Here is a 24,407-nt window from a genome sequence, read left to right on the forward strand (position 1 = left end):
TATTTTATCAAGCAAGAATTATTTTTTTACACATTGCTTTTTGAAACAATATAGCATTGACAATTAAAAAAATGACTGGGGCACTACTGAGTGTGAGCTGCCTTAACATCAATGTAAACTGTTGAAAGAGTCCACTTTATGAGTAAGTAACTAAACAATTTGAGCAAAAAGTGTCTCTAAAAGTTAAAGTGCGCCGAGTTCACCAAGAATGTTACAATCAGAGGAAGGTGTGGAAGACCAGTGACTTCAGACTGGAGCGTCTCAGGCTGTTCCTGTTTGCCATCTTGGAACATTGCCCAAAGATGAAAAAGGGGAACCATCGAGTGGGCCGTTTACTCCTGTGTAAGTTAAAGAAGGAGGTGGAAAAACGTTGGACAAGCTCCACACTGACGGCGTACTGCGCCGGCGCCCATTGGCACACACGCACCACGGTCACCGAAGTAACAAAGCCGCACTTGTGTGGTGACACGCCACGAAAAATACACTCCCCTGGCTGGGCAGACGTGCCCCTCTCCCACACCACGCTGGCATCTTCGACTATGCTCATGCCGCTGAGGTTGCACAGGGCCCGGAGGCATAACTCCTCTAAGGCCTCGTTGCCGGGGAATCGCAAGAGGACAGCAACCAGACGAGGTACCACCCCTCTGCGCAGTAACAGCTGCTGATGCTTACCTGACAGTGAGACACAAAACACACAATGACTTTCGAACTGTGATCCAGTTTTCCTCTTCTGTTTTGCAATTCATCATTCGTGCCACTGCAATTTCGCAGATCTGTCCATTTGTCATGGAAGTTGCCACTATATAGGAAAATACTGTATATCCAATTTATATAGACCATTTTAATGTTTTTATAGTACATGTACATTCTGTGATGCCCTGGCATTTGAGAAAGGAGAGCCACAGTTGCGATGCACATTTCAGCCATTTCTTGAATACCAAGAGAATAGTAAAACATTGAATGGGTTACTGATATTGTCCTTGGGGGCTATCTGGTGCCCGCAGGCACCACGATGGTGAACCCTGAACTCTGTGATTTAAACCAATTTGGTCCTTTTTAGTTTTGATACTCACAACTGTCATAAGACAAGCGAGTGATGGCCTGGACTGCATGCCTCAGCAGGTCCTGGTGTGCACTGGTCAGCACAGACAGCAGAGCCGTAAACAGGCCGGCGTCTCCGAAACCTTTACGGATCACCGCTTGACAGACAAGAAACAAAAGGTGGCAAGGTGTTAATAAAAGTGATTCAGTCCAATGCCACCGGGACATTTGGGAGGGGTACATCTCAATGTGGATTTCGGCACAGTCTATTTGGTACTGAACTCTATTGGTGCTAGTCTCATGAACAGTGACTTACATTCCTTGGCGAGTTCAGCCACCAGTTGGACGGTTAGCAGCGCTAGAGGCCCTCTTCCCCTCAGCAACAACGCCAGAACTGGAAGGATGCCGCTGATCACCACTTGCTCAGCGGCACCTCTGTCTGGGCAGATGCGGACCGACTTATCAACGCAATGGCGCCACATTGAAAACCCCAATCCAAAGTGTTTTCTTGTTTATTTGAACAAAGCAAGGATATACTTTTATGTCGTCTTCCCATGTAACATTCCAGTGATTTATACTGACCAATCTCCTTGATGAGGGAGGAGCATTGGTGGCGCCATTTCGATTAGGATGTTGCAAGTATCTTTCAAATTCAAACATTTGTGTCAAGACTCACTCCTCTCCTGAATGTTCACCAGCACAGTGCACAAGTGAGGCTTCAGCTCATCTTCCATCCGCTCGAGACCCAGCACCCTGATGGCACCTAATGCGTTGTTCAGGTTCTCTGTGGTGTGGGAGGAAATGGGGGAGTGGGGAGGGGGTCACAAAGCATGAAGAGAAAAAGAGCTGCAGTAAAGGACAAGGTCTTGATCATAGTCTGTGCAAACACCCCAGTCACTTTAGTGAATAGACACAAGCTAAACAAAGGGGAGCAACTTTTATGTGAAATTACCTCCTTGGAGTCCTTCATATTAGTCCTGTTTACAATGCAAAACGTTAAGAAGCATTGACCACACTCACCGTTTGGCGTGTAGGGTTGCAGACGACTGGTTTTGTGTTTGTCCCTGTTGGTACACTGGTACCTGAATGTGAGCGGCATGTTGGCATGTCCCATCCTGAGTTTTTGTTATTCCGACAATATCCCTTTGCTTTCTCTTGGCATTACCAGCCCGGCGTCAAGGCTGGAAAATCATCTGGCATTTGCGCCGGCTCTCTCAGTCCTGTTAATGCAAATCCTCACCCCACTCAAAGCTCCTCTCTCACCATCTGTGCGTGTACACTTCAGGTATTAGCGGCTCGGCTGCTGCGGGTATTTTGACCAGCCTAAAACCTCCCACGGTGCTTTGGAGCCTTTGAGGCAACGTGAGAGGAGGGAGCCGCACACTGACTTGGTCGCATCACTTTTCACCCCCCACCCAAAAAAAAATCAAGCAAAGTGATTAAAAGTAGCTCTTTATGGTTTGCTACCAATTCTTGAGGTTTTTATGGAATACAGAGCGATTTGAACATACCGTAAACAAACAGCAAAATTCTACAGATATTCTTTGCTGTAATGTAATTTGCCTTTCCTGCAGACTGCACGGGCTAGATCCAATACCCCATACTTACCCACTGTCGCTGCGAAGCCCCCAATTTATAAAAAAAAAAAAAAAAAAAAAAAACAAGTTTAAAAAAAGTGGCTTTGCGTCAGGATGGCACACGCCGAAAGTTAAAAAAGGACAGTGTGAAAGGGGCTACTGTTTGACATCAACAGACATTTGCCCATTGCTACTTAAAATCGCATTAATGTCCGTGTCTGGAATCTTTTTGGTCCTTCCTGAGCACAATCTGGTCAAACTAAACATGGTGACGTGTCAAGCTGGTCTGGAGCCGCCGAGACCAGTGGAAACGGTCTCATACCCCACAGACACCAGAGTTAGTACGTTGCCTTGCATGTCGTCTGTCTTACAAGGCTCCACTTCGACTGTATTTTCCTGATGCACCTTCTTCTTCCCTCTGCTTCGTCCTTTGCTTTTTGAGATGGCCTTCCCTTGCTCCTTGATGCCGAGGGACGCCTTGTGACACCGGCGCTGTCGACGGCCGATGCGCCGCGTCGGCGCGCCAGACTCTGGAGGCTCCGCGGCAGCGGCACCGGACAGGATTCGGATCTGCTGTTCGATTGCCATGACGATCATGTCCAGTGCTACATCTAGCATTCCCAGACCAAGGCCGTGCGTTGCGCTGTCGAAGGCTCCGCTGTTGGCTGGGTCCTTGAAACATTTCCGCATATCCTCAAGGTGATTCCTGCCCGGTGACAAAAGAGTTTGAGTACTTTTCTGTTCCGTTTAAAACTACCGGTATGTGCAAATATGTACGTACTTGGTCTCAATAATTTTAGACCAGTGTTGGACGGTGTTTGTGTCAGGGATGAGCTGTTTCGCCATGTTGCCATAATCGATGTAATCATGTGAGAAATCTTTCATGTCGTCGCACAATGCTCTGGTGTCACCTGACAACACATACACATTGAAACACAACTGGGTCACATATCAGGCGTGTTTCCTCCATGTCCTGGATGGATCTTTTTCATTCATGTCTCATCATGTCTTAATCATGTCCCGAGCCAATTCCAGGGACACAAGAATAGTTTTCTTGCTGCAGTCCTAAAGAAACTAACCAAAACCACCCAACAACTACCAAAGTATTTAGATCTTGAGCCCCTTTCTGTTTTCTCTTCACCTTCAGTGAGTTTGGAGAAGGAGGAGGAAACAGAGGTTGTCGTGCTGGGCGCGAGGCCAAGGACACTCAGGGACTCCAGAAGCGTCTTCTTGCTAGCTGGACCTCGGCTGACTCGCGTGTAGGCAGCCAACGAGCGCAGGGACATCTTCTCCGGAGCCTGTAGGCGGCGCTTGATCTCGTCGTAGGAGATCAGATGTTTCCCTGAAATTGGGAGTGAGTGACTAAGGGCTCTTTACAATTTGTTCGAAAACTCTCAATTCCGAGAGTGTGGATACTTACGAGCCTTGGATCCTTTCATGTTGGGATCCAGGAGTGATGACACTTCCGCAAAGGGCATCTGTGTGGAGAACTCTGCAGTGGTATTGGAGTTCTGTGGTAGTCCCTGACTGTGGATGGCTTCCTCAGTTTGTACCGGGACAGGTAACTGCATTTGAGGCTGAAGATGAGGCTGTATGGCATGCATCTCCACCTGAGTGGTCTCCAGTGGGACCTGGTCTTGTTGTGGAGGGAGGACCAGGGTGTTTTCAGGTAAACTCTGTAGACTTATCCCTCCCTGGGTCACCGTTTGGTCTGAGGACACCTGAAATATTCCCATGACTGGCTTCACCATGGTGAAAAGCATATTGCCCTGCGCATCCAGGCCCACCACTCCCGTAGACTGCTCCATCTTGTCGCTGAATCAGTGGATCATATAGGGAGTAACTTGTGGTTAAACGGTTTGCGTCGTTTTTTACACAGCAGATGCTTCCTACAAGACAAAGCACATATTTTTTCAATCATTATTCTAGTAGCTCGTAACATGTAGACAGTTTTTGATCATGTGATCAAGATTTGTTTGTCTGCCATGCTGGTGGGTGAGATTGGTAGAATTCTCAATGTGCAAACTCTCAATTCGCACCAGAAAAAAAAGAAAGAAAACATGAAGTGCCTAACCATGGGTAAAACTGGATTACGAGCGGAAACGGATTTGCCTTGTGACCTTTCGAAAAGGCCAACATTGTCGGACAAATGTTCCAAGCTCTAACCACTGTATTTGTGCTACCAAAATGCATTATATTTCACACTTTCTCTAAGGTATATAATGTGTATATAGGAATACATTGTTATGAATTGTCAAGATCCAACACTGGCTGTAGATTAAACGTGTATGACATCACTAGAATCTGATCTGTGAAGAGTAATAAATAAATAAAGAAGTTAATATTAGATCAACGTGGGCTTTCTTTTCATTATTTCGAGACATTTCAAAATGGCTGCCACCATCGTGTTGTTTTCTTTAGTACTGCGGTTCCGACAGAACCACTCCGAAGCGGCGTGTGGTGCTTCCAAATTTGACACGCAAACCGGGACGAGCGCTATCGCCATAGCAGGGGTGACAGTGACAGTGAATGACGGTAGTTCCACTCACCGGGTTTCTCACTTAAACAGCCACTGATCCTAGAACGGTCCTGTTCGAGGCAGGCGACATTTTCCGTTCTTCTTTGCTACCTATTCGGCGGGTTGCAAATCAGCTATACGCGCACCACTACCGGGAACGCTTAATCCTGGCGCTCATTGGCCGAGAGGGTCGTCAGTCATTTACAAATTGACTTGCCATTGGCTAAAAGAAGCTGAGGTCAAGGGCGGGGACCGTATTTCCGGCTCTGCGAAAACCAGCCTACTTTTTCACTGTTTATAAAATTAATATACGATACTTATTTATGTATCTCATCTGTTAATGTTTATCACATAGGTGTTCATATTCATAAATTACCATGTAGAATTAGTTGAGATCATCTGCCTGGCAACAAAACGGATACTTTTTTTTGCACACATGATAATTTATAACTGAATGAAATAATAATAAAGTAAAAATAAACAAACAAATACACGTTTGATATACATGATTATGGTAAATATTTGGGATAAGATCTAGCACGACCGTGATCCTCGTGCAGATAAGCGGATTAGAAAATGGATGGGTGGACAATAAAATAGAATGTTAATTGATTTTTATCCTCAATTTATTTCAAAGCAGTCATAAAAAATATGTAAAAAAAGAAAGCACAGAAAGTAGAAATTATTAAAACCACGAGTCAATGCCAAATATAAGCAAGGCAACTGTTAAATAAGGAAAATGAAATTAATAAATAAATGAAATAGGAACACAATAACTGAGGCAACACGGTGGTCGAGTGGTTAGGCCTGCAGTTCTAACAGTTAAGAAGCACACAGCAAAATACATCTATATTTTATACATGAAGACAAGACAGAAATTGGACATGTAATGATCTTTGGCGTCTGCAGGCACGATGACATAATCTCTCGGTCATCATCCAGACTTCCTGGCATGTGTTCAAGTCAAAGTAATGCTTAGTGTCGGCGTGGTCGCTGCTGGCCCCCCATTGTGGTGGTGGTGGTAGTGATGTAGAGGGGTGGCTGGGGTTGCCGCAGAAAGGGGATGCGCTTCAGGTTATTCGCCTGGAGTGCGGGGGTCTCCGAGTTTGGGCCTGCAGAGGACGAATGAGGCAAAACTCTTTAAAAAATACATTTTGCTGTATGCTTTGTCTCCCCTTTCAAACTAAGAACCAGAAGGTGTAACACAGTGGTGGAAAGGTTGTCGTTGACGTACCTGCTTGCTGGCTGCCAATTGCTACTCTGACTTTGGCAAGAGGCGGGACTACTCTGAATTGGGGGCGGAGTAACGGGACCTGGGACTGACCACTGATGTGGAGGTGAGCGTCTGACGTGCTGTCCAAGGGGCGTAACCTTGCACCCGTGTTCGTTTTGGCTTGAGGCACCTGGACGGAAGAAGTGGGTGAAGAGTCAACATTTGGGACCCCTTTGCAAATGACATTTTGCATTTCAAGGGGGTTATCCCAGATTCATAAAGAATTATAATCATCATCATAAAAAATGATGGATGAATGTGAGTTCCAAGTAACTGTCTATTGTTTAGTTGAAGTGATAGTTATGAATAACTGACAAAAATGTTACGTTCTTAGCCGTTAGATGGCATGTGTTTAGTAACGTGTGTTCCAAATCACTGTCAAGTGTAAATAATTGTATTCAGAGTAACTGAAAGGAATTGTCTGTTTATGGTGAGTCCACTCACTGCTTGTCCAGTGACCTCAAAAGAGCGTGAGCGTCTCTTCTTGCGGCGTGCCTCAAAGTCGGCGTCTCGGGGGGTTTGGTTCTTGCCGATAAGCTTGTGGTGCCGCGTCCAGGTGGCCAGGAGGCTGGGTCCCTCGCAGGTGCTGCTGGACAGGTTTTCGTCGGAGGTGGCGTGCTGGAGTTCAGGGCTAGGCTGCCTGCTGCGCCGCACCGGCAGAACCCTTGGGGGTTCCTCGCTGCTAAAGAGGCTGCTTTTTTGCTTGGCGCGCTCCGTGGAGGAGGGGGCGGGCAGCGAGCGCAAGGCCTCCTCCTCCCGGGCCTTGTAGCGCCGGCGTGCCGCCTTCATTGAAATGTTCTGGATGCCTTTGAGGATCTGCTGCCTCTCTTCGGAAACACAAAGAAATGTGTGTTGGGAATTGTTTTTTGCAGGCTCGCCTGGCAACAGGTGTCTTACCATTTCCCGAAAGCGGGGCGTCGACACCCGCCTCGCTGCTCTCGGGTGATGAATCCAGTTGACTGCTAACGCTGTGGCTGAGGTGAGTGTAGCTCAGCGAGCTGACTGGAGCCAGTGGCTGCAGCTGCACACACAGATGGCGCTGTTACGATCAAACAACGACAGCAACCGAATTGTCACAGGCTGGCAATGTCGTCTTTTCAGCAGAATTTCCCCGAAGAAATTGCAACATGTGAACAGACATAATGAGGCAGCATGTGTCTGATTATCCAAGGTTGTTATTGTACTTTCGGTTCCATGTAACTGAAAAGCAATTTTATGTTTCACATGATTTACAGGAAACTGGAATCAGTTTAGCGTCACAAGGGCGTTATGTTTACCGAGTAAGGCTAAGTGGTTCTGAGAATGGATGAGTGGATCATCAAAAGTGCATCTCCTCTTCAAATAATCTTACTCACCTCTCTGTTGCCCTTCCCGTTGATGTGGATGGGAGGAGGGGTCATTACAGCTGATATTTTCATGTGTCGTGCATGAGAGATGTTTTTGAAAACTCTGTCGCTGTCCCTGAATCATCAGAAAGAAAAACAAAACACGTTGGAATTGCGGTCGCTTGTTACCATCATCACCGCAAACATGTCCTCACTGTTCAGGTTCAGGCAGGATGGGGGGCAACGTGTGGCGGCGAAGTTTGGCATGTCCTCGTCTTTCTTCAGGCCGTACGCACTCCTGGTCCGAGTCCACATCTTGCACGGTGTCGCGAGCCTGAGGAGGCATTCCAATCTTAGGTAGGGAGGTCACCTGCAAACATGGGTTATATTTTATTTTGTAGGACAAGACTTCAAGTTCAGTGGCACTTGCCTTAGGACCTGCACATGGCTTGGGTTACTGCTTTTGCCCTGTCCTGTTCTTTCCTAACCTGTTCTGAAATATCCTGTCTACTTCATCATTTAGATTATAGCATCAGACTTCAGGTTCACATTCACAGTGGGTCGTGCATTAAGAACTGGCCTGGCCTTGACATGTTGCTCCTGTCCTGTCCTATATCAGCGCGCAGACCGATCTCGGGTAGTGTTCACCTCAGGTAGCGTTCCCCTTGAAAGATGCGGAATCATTCAGTGAAGACTTCAATTTCCCCCGCCATATTGTGGGGCGCCAGTGACTCAACCGTAAGAACCTGGCATTGCTAACTGGTCCTGTCATCCTGTCCTGTCTTATTCTCTCTTGTTCTTTTCTGTCCTGTCCTATACTGTATCTACAAATACACTCAAGATTTAAAGTCTGTTCCTCAAGAGCCCATATTCAGCCTGTTTTTGATGTCCTCCTCTTCCAGCATACCTGAATGGTGTGGTGGGTGGTTGCCCTCTCCAGAGCCACAACCCGGTCCAGTTTCCTCTCATCCCGTTCTCTGGTGTAAATATCATAGAGCTCCTGTAGGTGCGGCGGCACTAGCAAACTGTGCTCTGGAGAGAGAACACATGTCAGTCAGTAGACCATGACCAGTCGTGGTTGCAGTGCAGGGTTTTGTACTAACCATCAATGAACTGCCGCTGCTGTTGGATGAGTTCATCGCAAAGGTGCCGGTGCATCTCAAAGCGGCGGACCACAAAATTCTTCTGCCGGATCACATTGTCCTTGAGCAGAGCATGCGATTGTATCTCGGCATTCTCGATCTCGAGCTCGTGGACCTTGCACAGAAGGCACAGGACCTCGCGCTGGTCATCTGAGCTCACATGCCGGGGTAGCAGCTCCCCCAGTTGCCTGGACTGGTCGCGAAGCTCCAAGAATCGGCGCTCCAGCAACGCCTTTAGACAGAAAAGGAAAATCCATCATTTCTTTATGCAGATGATATACTGAACAATTTGCTATTACAACATTCTTGCACACCTTAGTACAACAATTACAACTCAACCTGAAACTGATCCTGCCGTAATGCAGATAAAGACCAAATGCATGTTTTCCTCAAGAGTAAGAGCCATTACAAAAAATATTTATTCTGTCTTACAGTACGTGCACTTGACTTCACTAAAAACATTTTTTAATGACTTGAAAAAAGGTTTCTAACTGATTTGGATGCCACAAAAAAGTAGATCTTTTGAAGACCTTTTGTTTGTGGAGTTTCTTCTGCTCCGACATGAGGCCCACCAGATTCTCTCTGGCCATGGCCACCTCTTCCGTCTCGGCGGTGTCCGGCGGAGACTCCGGAGAGTCCGAGTCCTTCTCGCTGTCGTCCTTGCTGACGCTTTCCTTTCGCTTTTCCGCGTGCCACTTCCGCCGTCGCCTGCTCCTTTCATGTTCCCAGCTGGAGATAAGACATCACATGTACATCCTGAATGGGTGACGTGTTCTGTGCAGCGTTTTTCACTTCGGGAAAGCCTGAGACGGACTCTGCGATAGTCAGCAGCTGCTTGGAGGTGTCCATCTGGATCTCCGTGCTGCTGGTCTCCAGCTCCATCAGATTCCTGCGGATATCCATCTGTTGGCGGAAGGCGTCCATGAGCTGCTCCCTCAGCTGGTCCGTTTCGGCCCGACCCTGCTGGCAGGAATGCGCCTGGACCTCGGCTGGGAGAGGATGATGAACGGAAATATTAAAACTGTGCTTTTTTTCAGATGATGACATTGTGATCTGTGTGTGGTGAGGCTAGGGAGCAGGTGGAAGAAAACCTAGAGAGGTGGAGGTATACAAAGGAGTGGGAGGAATGGATGTGGTGAGGGAAGACTTGTGGATAGCTGTTAGTTGTTAGCACAAGTTGTTAGCACAAGGAAGTCGGGGGGCTTCACCCTGGACATGGCGGATATCGGTCCTGTCGGAGGTGAGCTGGCAGCCTGCCTGGTCGGCGATCTTCTTCTTGAGTCGTTCGATCTCGCAGCGAAGGTCCGAGATGATGTTCGTGTACTGAGCGATGTGGTAGGACACGTTGATCAGGTTCTTCTTCACCTGGGGCAAAAACAACAACATTTTTTATGGGAAGGGGGGTGTTTTTGTTTTTAGTATCCTGATCGTGAGTGTTATCATGACACTGGTAAACACACATTAGGATGCAGAGAAAGTTTCGGTTTTAGGGTATTTTGATGTCGCAGAATCCGGAAATGCAATTGCCCCCCCCTCCCCCCGCGCCCCAAAGTGTCTCTAGTTTTGCAATTTTAGCAGTAAACAAATGCAAAAACATGTGACCTCAAAACAGAAACACTACTTCTAGTAACGGTCAAAGTAAATTTTGTAAATTCTCAAAGCACATTCAGTAGATCCGTATAAAAACAATACTGGTTCATGCATTTTTTTTGAACGAGAAGGCAATAAAGACTACATTACTTTCGACAACCAATAGAGGGTGATCTTGCTTAATTAATGTCCAGTGATTTGTTGGCTAAAGATCAAGAAAAAAAATATATATAGTATATATTCTAAATAATATTATATTTTGACATCCCAGCTCACCCGCGTACGAATACTTTTGGCACGGTCGGCGTAGGTCAGCGTGTTGCGGGACTCCTCGAAGGCTACTGAGGCAGGACTGATGTGGGCGATCATGACGGTTCGGCTGTTCCCCCCCAAAGAATCCTGTCAAAGATATCATCAATCAACATAATGGCTAAGAGGCCTCCACTATTGATCCACAGTGATCAATACCTTGAGCAGTCTGGTCAGCTTGCTGTCTCGATAGTTGATGTACTTGTTGCCGTTCTTGTCGCTCAGCGCATTAATGCAGTTGCCCAACGCCAGGAGGGAGCGGTTGATGTGGGCTCCCTCTTTTAACCTCTGACCTCGATTCTGGGTCTGATTGACAGGCGGGTGGAAATCAGCGTGAAAAAAAACGACAGCAAATGAAGAGTGGACTTGTCTTGTTTGATATCTACATTATTATTTAAATTTATACCTCAGTGCTAGTTTTCCACTTTTCATTTTCACACAGTAACGACTATAATGTGGCCATCTATGTAACGCGTACGCACACACACCTGTGCTGCGCGCTCAGAGCCGGCCAGATCGATCATGAAGAGGCGGGCAAAGCGGACTTCCTGCAGGACGTCACGGCAACGACTCTGCTGCTTGACGGCCACCAGCAGCACGGCGTGGGAGCGGGACGATGTTTGGTTGGCGGCCGTGGGCTCCTGCGTGCGCTGCTTGTTGCCCTTCATCAGCAGCTCCATGATCTGTGACATACACACACAAGGTCATTAGTTGCGTTGATTGCGCAGCGTGGGGATTGAAAAAGATGGGGGATGACCTCTTGAGCGTTAATGGTGGACACTTCAGTGATGCCCGCCACCTGAATCTCTCCTTTGGCGTCCTCTCTGAGGTCCAAGAAGCCCGAAGATGGGTTCAGCAGGTCCCGGATCATCTCGTTGTAGATCTAAAATCACATTGACAGTCATAAAAATAATAGAGAAAAACATAAACAAGGTAGCTACTTCTTTCTCATTATATTAGGACTTGAATCTCATAACAGTTAATCTTGTGCTTAAATTTATTCTTGGAAGAACATATATTTTTTTCAGATTATGATTTATTTAGTTGCTCGAAAATAACACTACTTATACAGACAAAGATATACTATTATTTTCATTTTTTTTAACTCGCTAAAATACAAATTTATTCTCATAAGATTATCATTTTTCATTTTGGAAAAAAATATTTCTTTATACTTCATTCATGACAAACACAGAGTGGAGGTTTTTAATTACACACTTTCCCACATGCCAGCTTCAAAAACGAGCGCCGAATGACAGCCGCACAATGAAAAGACACTTCAATGTCAGATGCGGAGAAGACGCTTCTCAATGGGAATAATCATCTATTCACGGAAAAATGACATGTAGCCATGTGTTAAAGGCTGATTGCTGTTCATTCTCGTGATCTCAGAAAATATCTCCGTAGGTTTCACTCTACTTCACTTCTACTTCGATGACACGCTACGTAAAGAAAAGTATTGGGTCGTCGTTATTTCTCTTAGCCATTAGCTTCTTAGCTTGTAGGGAAATTAAAAGTCACATTGGTCCCACCTCCAGATAGGACATGGAGACGCTGTACATCATGTCGTCGCTGGTTTCTTCGATGGCCCGGAAGAGGTCGTCGAGGGTGCGGACGTAGATTCCGGGCTCCTTGTCGGTACCCAGCATGGTGTATGTTTTCCCGCAACCTGGACAATATCACAAGCCATCACAGGATCAGATAACGTATTTGTATCTAAGACTATACTCCAAAGTCTGGGTCCACTATAAACAATTGTATGTTTGTATTTATGGTGTTACTCCTTGTGCCATATTGTGAGATGCAATGTCTCCTCTGTCTTGCGCAGAATACAGTAGAATGACAAGTGGAGTATAATAACACTAACCTGTGGGTCCATAGGCGAACACAGTGGCATTGTAGCCCGATATGAGGCCCTCGATCAGACCCTTGGTGGTGGCACGGTACACCTCCTCCTGCACACAGAACAGCCGTTTGGCTACAGTAATGAACTCTGCTATGTATTTGCAACTTTTTTTTTGGGAGGGGTGGGGTGGAGGAGGGCTGACCTGACTGGCCGAATAATCAAAGGCAACATCAAATACGTAAGTCTTTTCCCTGGAGCGGTTGGCCCGCAGGACATCATCGGGATCCTCCATGGGGTCCATCAGGATCACCATCTAGTGAGGAGAAACAAGAGGAATAAAAATATGCCTTTGATATCTTCCGGTAGTTGAAATTTGGCAGCAATCAGACAAAATCTCAAGGAGAAGTCATAACGGCCCGAAAATTTCCAATTCAAAACAAAAGGAACAAAACCCAGTGCCCTGTGTACACAACTTGATCCGTTTTTGCGGGTTTGCTGATGACAGACTAGCCTTCCAATTTTTATGTTTGCTAAAAACAGTCAAAGAACCCCTGGAAATGGTCAAAACACGACTCTAAAAATGCCACGCCAAACCAGAATGACGAGCATCTCCTGCCTTTTTCGGCACTGCTTTTTGAGACTTTTTTGTGGATTTACTCATGACAGACTAGCCTACCAAATTTAATGATGCGAAATTAAACTGGCTTCAGGCGGTGAATTTGTCAACATCAAATTGAACAGATGGCCACTTCAAACCAAAATGGTTGACTTCCTGTGTCTTTTCAGGAATGGCTTCTTAGGAATTTTTTTGTGGGTCTACTCATGATGGACATGTACCCAATGTACAGGTAATGTAACTAAATTAAACTGGCTTTGGGGGCGGACATTTTTTTCACAACAATGACCTCGGGCATGTTCTACGCATGATCGACATGTATCAAATTTCATGTTCATAAGAAAAAGTAGCTAAAAATTAAAGTGGCACTTGTGATGACAGTAAAAGTTAGCATAATATGAATAGAAATGGTAGTCTCATTATGGGACACTCGCAGGTGTCAGACTAATTTAAGCAATCTGTGGACGTAAGATGGTTGTTTTGGTTACCCACACACATGCACACGCACACACAAGAGACGTGATCATGCAAAGCTTCCAAATTTAGCTCATGGCTCTTGCGTAGGTGAAGGGATGTCGAGGGTGCTGATAACACGTCCGCTCCCATCTGTTGTTGATTGAGTTACAGAAACTACCGTGGCTCCGCCCACCAAACACCAGCTGCTAAATTAGAGCTCTTACGTCAGCACTCAATATGTTGTTTTCAATTGAGTTTGTTTCTCAGAAGATATTGTACAGTGCAAACGCAAGGAGAGCAGAGCCCAAGGTTGACTGATTCACAAGGCTCACTTGTAAGAAAATTCAAAACACCTGCTTGTCATAATCACACAATTATTTACTGTCATTTGAAACCCTATCTCAGGCTCAAAACCCTAATTTGAAACCCTGACCCTGGCTTGAAACCCTAACACAGGTTTGAAATCCTCACTAAAAAAAACACAATTTTGGCGATCAAACCCTATTTTGAAATTCTAACCTTGTCTTGAAACCCTAATTTGAAACCCTACTCATGGTTTGAAACACTAACGCTGTCTTGAAACCTTACTTTCAAACTAACTCAGTCTTGAAATCCGGATTTTAACCCACTTCTGGCCTTAAAACCCTATTTTGAAACTCTAACTCCATTTTGAAACTTTGCTTTTAAGCCCTCACCTTTGCTCGAAAACTTAACCTTGTCTTGAAACCCTAACCCTGGGTTTGACACCTTACAATGAAATCCTAACCTTTTCTTGCTGCTTCACAGAGTCGAGAGAGCTGCCAGTTGGTGCTGCTTTCTGTCAAGGTTGACATGTGTTTCCACACGACAAGGGGTAAGGTATTGAGAGGGCTGGTGGCGTCTCAAACATTCCTCAACAAGTTCTTTTTGGCACCACAGCTGAACAACAACAGTTCGCTGATCTGCGCCTCACCTCTTTTGTCTAATCTTCTGATTGGCTCTTAGAAGGCCATAGTGAGATGAGGCTTGACAGAAGTTGGGGCCAAACAAGGACGGGGCCAGCTAAATGTGGATTAGGTTCTCAACAACTAGGTTTTACATATGTTTCTAAATCAGGGTTTCAAGCAAAGGTCAGAGTGTATTAAACTTGGCTTTCAAGCCAGCATTAGGGTTAGAACAAGGGTGAGTGGGTTTTAAAGTAAGGATTCAAGAGAGGATTATGGTTTCGAGACAGCGTTAGGGTTCACTGTCAGGGTTTTGAGGATTAAAAAAAAAGGGTTTTCAAAGCAGGGTTACGGTGTCAAAGTAGGTTCTGAAAGTAGGAGTTAAGGGTTCAAGTTAGGGTTTCAAAGTAGTGTTTCAAGCTATGGTCAGGGTTTCAAGCAAACAGGAGGGTCTAAAATAAGGATTTCAAGACAGGATTGAGTTTGAAGATAGGGTTCGGGTTTTAAATTAAGGTTTTGAGCAGACATTGGGTGGTAAAAAAGGGGTTCAAGCCTGGATTAGTGCTTCCAATTTTTTGCAGGGAAAATGATGACTCCTAGTTGATTCAGTCAACAACGACTGTACGGAAAATGTTCTTTCACGCACACAATCACGCAAACACACAAAAGGCCGAAACCGATGGACGTCATCGTTTACGACTTTATTGCTCACGTTGGTGTGTCGTCTTTATGATCCCCGGCCTCCGAGGTCACGGGGGTTGGCCGCGTTTCCAACGTGTGCCGGCAAGATTAAGACGAGTGCTTTTGTATGTATCGATGTGAGCGTGTGCGCGCGCGTCTCTATCTGCGAGGGCACGTCCATCTGTCGTCTTATTACAGGGACACCATGGAGACGGCATGTTTTCTGCGAAATGTGAAAATGGGAACAATGCATGGAATTGGAAGACATTGATTGATGGCTAGCAGCACAGTGAACTCGTGGTTAGCTTTTCCACTTCTCAGCTCTGACCACCCTGAGTGGAGGTTGCCTGTTCTCATCGTGCGGGTACATTCGAAAAACATGCAATGTTCGGTTCACTTCGGACGTTAAATTAGGGGTACTCAATGTCAAGAAAAATTTGAGCTGTCAAAGCCGTCCGGACTGCAACAATGGAGCTAGCGAGGTTGCCAGACTGCAATTTGTGATTTGCAGCACCGACTCAAACTCCAACAAAAGCCACATCACAGTTACACCAGGAAAAATTTGCATGTGCAGTGCACTTGACATTTGTTTTCTTTGATCTGTTTTTTGAAAGGTTATCTGCTCTTTTCTGACGACAAAAGACAGCGAATAAAGAAAGCGTGACATTTGCCATCATCCACCTTTGTCCCGAAATGCAACCAAAGTTATCGGCTATCTGACAGAAAGGCTGCCAACTGCCCTCTCTGTGCCCCGACAATGTCACCCTGGATCTCCTTTCAGCCTCAGTGTCGTCTCGCCGCTGTTATATAAGACGCCTTTGGCACTTTCCTCACGGCCACACCACACACGCCATAAAGCACCAATGACTTAGTGACCGAGTTGTTCAACACATCGAAGAAAGAAATGGAATCCTGAACTTGTGATTTTCAACCCACATGTTCGTTCATTCCAGTACAAAAACATTGATCATGATGACGATGCCATATTAAAAATTTTGCCTCATTGCAGTCTATCCATGGCTTACGACTATTTTAATAAGAGAACGAGAACTCATTGTGTGAACTGCGTGTGCTCCTCATTCGTGACGAGGAGGGCCGAACCTGTGGTTCACCAAAGTGGCACTACACTCCTGAGCCCACTTCAGGGTCCCACTCGGCCCCCGCCCCCTCCCGTCCTCCAACCCGCTCTTGCTGGTTGAGGCATTTAAAAAAAAAGAAACGCATTCATCACAGAGTGACTGGAGTTTTTCATTCAATACCTTGCAAGAAAGAGGAGAAATTGCATAGAAGAGATATGTGGAATGAAATGCAAGCAAACTTTACACTGCTGTCCTACTTGCACAAAACATGGGGGCACATCATATTATGATGACAAATTAAAAAAAAAAAAAATAAAACTTGCATTTAATCTTTTGTTTTCAAACATATATTTAGGTCAAACTTTGATAACACAGCACAGTCGAATTGAATCTTAAGTTGCGATCTTATATATGCTCTGAGCGCACTCTGCTCCACTCCGACCACAAAATAGGAGCGTCGGAGCACATGGAGTACAAAAAAAAAGGTCATGAAAAGCCAATTAGAACATCTGAACTTTTGGGGGCATTCATCTGAGACACTTCAAATTGCGGTTGGGGTGTGCTGACTCCCACTTAATGAGTTTGAATGTGATTTTGAACATCCATGTCATAAGAGGTTATGCACACTTACGCAACCGCCGCATCTCAGTTGTTTCTTTTGATCTCCCCGATTGAAGAAAATGTTATGTTTCAATGGAGTTGTAAAGGTGATCAGTCACGTTCATGGTCGAGGAAGGTTCGAAATGATTCATCTCGGTCTAATTTGCTGCCGAGTGCAGGAAATCATAACCTGAGTCCAAGTGTCCCAGTCGTTTTTGCGTAATCTTGCCTAAAGGAGAGACAAACAGCGCAGAATAACCCTCTTTGGGTGAGATAAGGAGCACAGCGGAGATTATCCACTTTCGTAGCTCAGACCGGCTATTTGCGTCCACTTGGGAGGAAAACGAGCATCTATTGCCTTTCTACGGCCTCTCTCATCACGCTCCTGCACTGCCTTGTCAAACACTCGTAAAAAAAAAAAAAAAAAAAAAAAAAAAAAAAAATCAGCCAGAACAGCGTTGGCTTCTTTTTTTCCCCTCCACTTCAAAGGCCAATAAGAAGGTAACGAGAAGGCTTTTAACGAGGTCACGAAGAATCAAGTTGAGCCACCTGAAGAGGTTTTTGAACAACCCCATTAGTAAATCACACAGCCCTGAGATGCTCTCTGGTTGTCATAATGAAAGCATCCATTATCCACCGTGATGGGGTTCTCACTGTGAAAAGATGATTCCAGAATAGCAGCCATAACCGCTAATGCATGCAGGGCAGTATCCAAAGTAATGACAATATAAGATCTAAAAAAATAAATAAAAATCAAATGGCAAACTAAGCAGTAATAGGCAAAAGAAATAATGGCTAATATCTATGATAGAATAAATGAAATGAAAATATAATAAACAATATTCATCTATAAAATTGTCCATGAAATAAATAACAAGATGAAATTTGTCTACAAAAACATAAACAAAATAAATAAGATAATAAAAACCAAAAAACAATGCAAATAATAACATTTAAAAAACACATAACAATGAACATCTATCCATTCATTTGCTAGAGCTGAGTCAAAAATGTGTCCTTGAGACGAAATAATTCAAATAAATGAATACATTAAAAAAATAAAAAATAAAAATATGAAATGAACATCAAATGAAATACAACAAATAATACCCATCATCAATTTTTAAGAGCGGCATCAAAAAATTGGACCTTCAAAAATAATAACAAGAAATACAGTACAGTAAATACAAACAAAATAAAATACAATAATAACTACACCATAAAATACATTAACCATACAGATACAAATGAAATAATGGCAAAAAAAAAAGTCATCTCCTTCATTTTCCCACGTGAAGGAGGCGGGACTAAAGAGTGACGAAAGAAGAAGAAAAATAACCCACAAACAATGGCCCTGACCTTGTCTGGATGTCTCCATGGTGACAAGGCCCAGGCCAGTAACCCCTCCCCGCTCTGTGCCACTGTCAAAGCCTAAGGACCAGTTTGACAAGCTTTTGAAGACATTATAAATGCGTATGGAGTGGCAATGTGATCAGATCATTAGGTCTTTGGTGAAGCAGCACGTGGCTCACTATCCAAGGTCATCGCTGAGTGTCATCACAAATGTTCAATTGTGTATGTTCCCAACGCAGCGCATACGTTTTTTTGTATTCCCTCATTCATAAATCTTTGCGACAACTACATCCCGGCGAGCGCGTCGGTTGCTCACCGAGTGGCGGTTTTATGAGAGCAGGTGGCAAGGAGGCTTAATTAACCTGAGCCGCAAGACGTCCCATCAGCTCATCTCGGCATTGTTCTCTCTGCCAATACAGCAAGATCTCATACAACCCAGCCCCCCTTGGAAGAATCCCACCCCACCCTAATCCGTCTGAGCGCTACCTGCACACCATATGGTCTTCAAGAGCCGCGTGGACTTTGTTAACCGACCTGAGGTGTCAAGTTTTGTGAGGCTGTGGACAAAAGCATTCGTGCAATGTATAAAAGCAGAGGGTCATGACATAATTGAAAACAACATAAAGAATTAATCAGTTTTACATACTTGTGCTACACTTCAATACACTGTGCAACTTGTTCTGCACTGTTAAAAAAACACAATTAAATAATTATTATTTTGTCTGTCTACATGTGTTGCTCCCCATTTGTGTTCAAATATCCCACGCTGAAAAAAGTTAGAACACCTCTACGTTGATGCTAATTGTTAGCTCGTCGATGGGGTTTTTCGTCATTTGTTTGCATCAAGCTAAACGACTGTCATGAGGCAAAGCTCTGTCGTAAACGTCATAAACTGAGAGTTCGAAAGAAACATTTAAAAGCTTCAGACGAATTTCTGGCTATCTGCCAAGTGCTGTTGGTTGTGACGTGAGTTGAGTTCACTGTAACGATGGCTCGTATCTTGAAAAACTCAGTCTGGTTGGTCACTTGTATCTCAAGGCACCACTGTATAATTGCTTGATGGATTACCTTTGGACTATTTGATAAATCAAAGTGGAATAATATCAAAGTAGCCACGAACGCAGGCAGCGTAATCCGACAAGAGGTCTGTCATGTTGTTGTTGTTGTAGTAGTGACCCCCCCCCTCTATCCTCTCCATTCATACCAAGCCCGCCGCCGTAAATCCTTCTCAAATAAGATTCCCATAATCCCCCGCTGCAGTGCTAGCTAGCGTAAGTATTACCGTAAACGCCGTATCGTGAACCCTCTCCAGGTAGAAGCAAACATTGCGGGTTTTAATGAGGGTGCGGGCGAGCGTGCGCGTGGGAGCTGCGCCAGCACCGACCTGGGCTCTCATCCCCTCGTGTCGTTGTTTTTGTTGATGAAGATGATGACATCATCATTCTTATGTTGTCTGGGGGCCTCGCTCTAATTGAATTACAATCCAGGAGGTGAACGAGCAAACAGGCCTGATCCCGGCAGGAGACAGGAAAATCCCCTTCTGGAAGTGCTCTCCAGGTCACAAGATGATGATGATGATGATAATAATGATGATAATGACATCAGAGACTCCTCAACAGGGTAGGCGACCCAGGCAAAAGCTTGAAGGGGGCCCCCTGAGAGATGGCTGTTATTTGTCCGTATCGATGACGCTGTTGGAAATGTCACTGTAATGAAATGTCCAGTTCAGGAATTTCTCTGATGGCCCCCTCTACTAGCAAGCTTGTTTTTATTTTAGTGTTTTTGAGGGTGTGTGTGGGGGGGGGGGGGGGGGGGACTCCATGGTTGTTTTTGTCCTAAGCCCCCCAGGTGCAGTTTGGCAACGCCCCTGATAACGATGATGATGTCGCCATGTCAACTGTCGCCATGCCTGACGCCGTTACTCTACTCGCGCCAGTCACGACGCTCATTAACGCCTCCGCCACTCCATCCGCGCTCATTACGCTCGCACCTTAAACGAGGCCCGCCGGGGGGAGTGGCGTCAAATTCACAACACAGCAGCTCCAGCTTGCGCCTTGTTCTCGTGCGACAACAATGTAGCGGTTTACATACAGTAGCTCACACCTGGTAGGAGTTTCCAGGAAAGAGAGAACTCAGTGACAAATGTCAAACTGTCGTCGATGCTCAAGGGCACGTGACAAGTTATTGAGACGTTGAAATATTTTGTTGTGGTGTACCCACCATGGTTGTTAACTATTCTTATAATGGCTTGTTTGAGATGAGGAACTTTTTATATAAGTACACAGTAAATTTCGTAGAGTGCATTTTACTCTAAAAAGACAAGATTTGGTCCTCGTCGACTGGTATTTTTTTATCTTTCAATACATGTGTCTCCTTTTGGACATATGAGTACAGTATTTCCTAGCTCACAGTAGGAGCGGCATGGCTCAGGCTCCCAACCTTAAGTTCGAAGGTTTGCTCCTCAACCCTCGCCAAATGTGACACTTGAGGTCGTGGCTGCCATCTTATCGTCATACCCTGACGTAAGGCGACCTCTACGCATCACTCATCATGCACAAACCTTCCTCACCTCCGCACACACACACATGCGCGCGCATACGATCAAAGGTCGGCCGCTCTCACCTGCTCATCTAGCCTGTGCGCCACAATGGTCGCCGCCTCCTCCTGCTCGCCATCGCTGAGGGGCCGGATCCTCAAGGCCACCTGCACCAGGACAGGCGCACAGACAAATAAGAAATCATGTGAAAGGCCATGAGTAGATGTAGCTCATCACCCAAGGTTATTTGTCTATGCTCTTTTCCAAGTTATGGGCAACAATTGTATGTTTGTGCTCATGAGACGGCTCAAAGTTTGATCTCGTCAGAGCTACACGAAAGTTATCTTAAATTAGAAAGGTATTTATTTATTAACGGTGTATTTATATTCATGTGGCGTCATTCTACATGCGGTCAGTAGAAAGTGTGTTGGGACAAGAGAGGCTCGGTTACGACTGACACAAGCGCTTCAATAATTCACAGTAGTGCCACGGCCCGCTGCGCAAACCATTAATCACGCTTCAATTTATTTGTGTTGGTTGTATTTGTCTTTGGTTTATTTTTAAGTGCAAAACAACTGGAAAATTTGGCACTTAAAATCCTGCATGTTTTTTTAATAGTTGTTTTTGATTCTTACGTGGGAAAGTATTTAAAAGAGTTTTAACGAATTATATTGCTCTTAAAATTAATCAATTCATTCATTCGCATTTGTAAATTGTGTCATTGATAGTGAATTAAATAATTCGTAAATTAACCCGTTCATTCTCTGAAGCGCTTATCACATTAATACATTCGACTTAATTTGAATGTAATTTTTTTAAAACAAATTATTTATTTACTTATGATGCAATGATATAACTGACTAAAAAGAATGAATTTTAAGTATAGAGAAGTTAATTTTATTCGTAGCATTTTATTCAATGATTTACCAGTAAACATTTACCCATGACTATTTCATGACAACAACAGATAAAATTAAAGAAATAATTGTAAAATATGTACAACAACCCATGATAAAAAAACAAAAAAAAACAAAAGAAACGTTTTTTAAAAATTCCATCATGAATATACAGTCAATCATATCAATCAATACAAATTTGGTATTCCACTCATATTTATTATGTACTATAAATCAATTAAATAATTACCGATTCAGTTGTTGATTTAACAACATTTAAACCTATATTTGAACAAACCAATTTTAGAATTGATAATTATGTTCAGTGAGAAATGCTTGACCTCCACTCGATTAGATTTTGTTGTCCCTGTTGAAGTGCCTCTTGCATATTTAATCTCAGAAAGAGATTAAATATGAATATTTGACTATTCATGTATGCACTCAAATAAAATTACAAGATGCTCTTTTAAAGTAAAAACGGTGTACTGTACACTAGTTGAGTGGTTCAATTGAGCACTCACAGTGAGTTGGTGCTCCTTCGACTCGGCGGTGTCCTTCATGCTCACTTCGAATCACTCACAGCCGAGCTTCGAGTGCATCACACCGGATTCGTTCGGAGCGTCTGACCGGCATGCCCCCTCCTGCAGCGCCCCGCTCTCTCCCCACCCGGACCTACTTTTGTTTTTTTGGTGCTTTTTTTATCTTTCTTCCTTCGCTCCAAGCGTCCGTCCCGCGTCGCGTCCTCGCCGGTTCGTGAGCGTCGATGGTCGACCGCAGGATGCGCGACTCTCCGGTGGTTGACGCGTTGCCAGGTATTGAGCTCACCTCATTTCCAACCTGCTGCTGCCGCTGCTGCTTGACTGGTGCGATGTCATTGTAACTTTTTTTTTTTTTGCGGAGATATTTAATGTTTTATTTACATTTGGGATTTAAAGCATAGACGGCATACATTATGGTAATTTCTGCAGTGGATTTAATTGATATAAGTAAAAAAAAGAAGGGGGTGGTAACTATAACTCACAGGTATTAATCCTGACATTTAGGCTTTATTCAAATACATATTTTTGGAGCTTCTACGGCTCTTTGAAGACACCTGCTGGAAGACATAGTACGTACTACATTTTTGGGGCTTTTGATGTTAAACAATAATCACTTTGAAAACAAATTGACATTTTGGGTAACTACTGAATAACATTGATATTGGAGACTTTTTGGGCTATCTGGTCAAATTAATTTATTTATATTTTCATAAATATTTAAACGGACTTTTTGAGACTTAAAAACATACTGACACGACACGCATAAAAGACTTTTCTTTTGTAATGAGATGAGATATAATTAAGATGACGATTAATTTACTTCCATTTTAATGCATTTATTTGAGATTTGAAAATGCTAAAAGACACCTACATATTTGAGACTTTTTGGAGCAGCTTTTTTTTCAAGATGTGCAATTCGTGTATATAAATTTAAGCAACATAAGCTTGATATATTGGATTTTATCACTTTGAAAACAAATTGATATTTTAGGTAACTATTGAATAATATTGGTATTGGAGACTTTTTGGGCTATTTGGTAAAATTAATTTTTTTATATTTTCAGAAATATTTAAACGGACTTTTTGAGACTTAAAAAATACTGACACGACATGCATAAAAGACTTTTCTGTTGTAATGAGATGAGATATCATTAAGATGACAATTAATTTACTTCCATTTGAATACATTTATTTGAGATTTGAAAATGCTAAAAGACACCTAAATATTTGAGACTTTTTGGAGCAGCTTTTTTTTCAAGATGTGCAATTCGTGTATATAAATTTAAGCAACATAAGCTTGATATATTGGATTTTTTGCCTAAATGCTCAAAAAAACGATGTTACATCGAAACATAAGAGATTTTATTTTTGACAAACGACTGATCCCCCAAATATAAACTAAATAAAACGGATACGTGAAAATATACAAACACACACAGCAATACTAAAAACATATTTATTCAACACATAAATGGACACAAAAACTTTTTGGCCCCACAAAAATATTTGAGACTTTTTGGAGCAGCTTTTTTTCAAGATGTGTAATTCGTGTATTTAAATTTAAGCAACATAAGCTTGATATATTGGATTTTTTCGCCTAAATGCTAAAAAAAACGATGTTACATCGAAGTATAAGGGATTTTATTTTTTGACAAACGACTGATCCCCCAAATATAAACGAAATAAAACGGATACGTGAAAATATACAAACACACACAGCAATACTAAAAACATATTTATTCAACACATAAATGGACACAAAAACTTTTTGGCCCCACAAAGAATTAGGCATCACTCTCAGTGTCCATACACAGTGTGACATGCTGTAACAAAACTGCATGAATTATTATTATTGTTATTATTAATATTATTACTACTCATATGAATCATTCTTAGCCAACACTTTAAAGAAGCTGTTTACCTGAATGCGGTGGTTAAAAGCAGCAGCACAACAGCTTTTTGTGTCGTGCCAAAGGGCAGTTTTAAGTTAGTTGATATGCAAAGAAAAATGTACATTAATGGCCCTTCAGTGAGTAGAAAAACAAACAAAAATATCTTTTAAAATGGCACAAAGGATAATAATTAAAAAAATAAGTTGTACAAATCA

The 24,407-nt window shown here is 43.6% G+C and overlaps 3 protein-coding genes across 4 annotated transcripts; all 3 read right to left on the reverse strand.

Moving 5' to 3' along the window:
• Window positions 1–29: 29 nt before the first annotated feature.
• On the reverse strand, window positions 30–2,404 carry LOC109513280 (rap1 GTPase-GDP dissociation stimulator 1). The gene is made up of 5 exons (XM_019865604.1): window positions 2,062–2,404; window positions 1,718–1,825; window positions 1,358–1,480; window positions 1,074–1,199; window positions 30–672 (listed from the first exon to the last, which is right to left on the reverse strand). Exons 1-5 carry the CDS (start codon window positions 2,153–2,155, stop codon window positions 218–220), a joined length of 906 nt encoding a protein of 301 aa, XP_019721163.1. The 5' UTR covers window positions 2,156–2,404; the 3' UTR covers window positions 30–217.
• A 76-nt stretch (window positions 2,405–2,480) lies between these two features.
• LOC109513278 (uncharacterized) lies at window positions 2,481–5,281 on the reverse strand. Of its 2 annotated transcripts, none has more exons than XM_019865601.1 (5): window positions 5,168–5,281; window positions 4,039–4,507; window positions 3,760–3,960; window positions 3,400–3,529; window positions 2,481–3,324 (listed from the first exon to the last, which is right to left on the reverse strand). In XM_019865601.1, exons 2-5 carry the CDS (start codon window positions 4,424–4,426, stop codon window positions 2,895–2,897), a joined length of 1,149 nt encoding a protein of 382 aa, XP_019721160.1. In that variant the 5' UTR covers window positions 4,427–4,507; window positions 5,168–5,281; the 3' UTR covers window positions 2,481–2,894. The 2 variants fall into 2 exon arrangements, with proteins under 2 accessions (XP_019721160.1, XP_019721161.1); XM_019865602.1 differs by lacking the exon at window positions 5,168–5,281 and adding an exon at window positions 5,020–5,121.
• Window positions 5,282–5,744: 463 nt separating this feature from the next.
• Window positions 5,745–22,400, reverse strand: kif19 (kinesin family member 19). Its single transcript, XM_019865609.1, has 20 exons — window positions 22,283–22,400; window positions 20,952–21,032; window positions 12,824–12,934; window positions 12,643–12,730; window positions 12,308–12,444; window positions 11,533–11,658; window positions 11,264–11,458; window positions 10,935–11,081; window positions 10,743–10,865; window positions 10,085–10,241; window positions 9,691–9,865; window positions 9,407–9,605; window positions 8,838–9,108; window positions 8,642–8,766; window positions 7,950–8,104; window positions 7,765–7,870; window positions 7,307–7,430; window positions 6,854–7,236; window positions 6,371–6,539; window positions 5,745–6,248 (listed from the first exon to the last, which is right to left on the reverse strand). Exons 1-20 carry the CDS (start codon window positions 22,319–22,321, stop codon window positions 6,112–6,114), a joined length of 3,048 nt encoding a protein of 1,015 aa, XP_019721168.1. The 5' UTR covers window positions 22,322–22,400; the 3' UTR covers window positions 5,745–6,111.
• Between the last annotated feature and the right edge of the window lie 2,007 nt (window positions 22,401–24,407).

This window comes from Hippocampus comes, unplaced genomic scaffold, assembly GCF_001891065.2.
Source record: "Hippocampus comes isolate QL1 unplaced genomic scaffold, H_comes_QL1_v1.1 scaffold58, whole genome shotgun sequence".
In the NCBI taxonomy this organism is placed as follows: domain Eukaryota; kingdom Metazoa; phylum Chordata; class Actinopteri; order Syngnathiformes; family Syngnathidae; genus Hippocampus; species Hippocampus comes.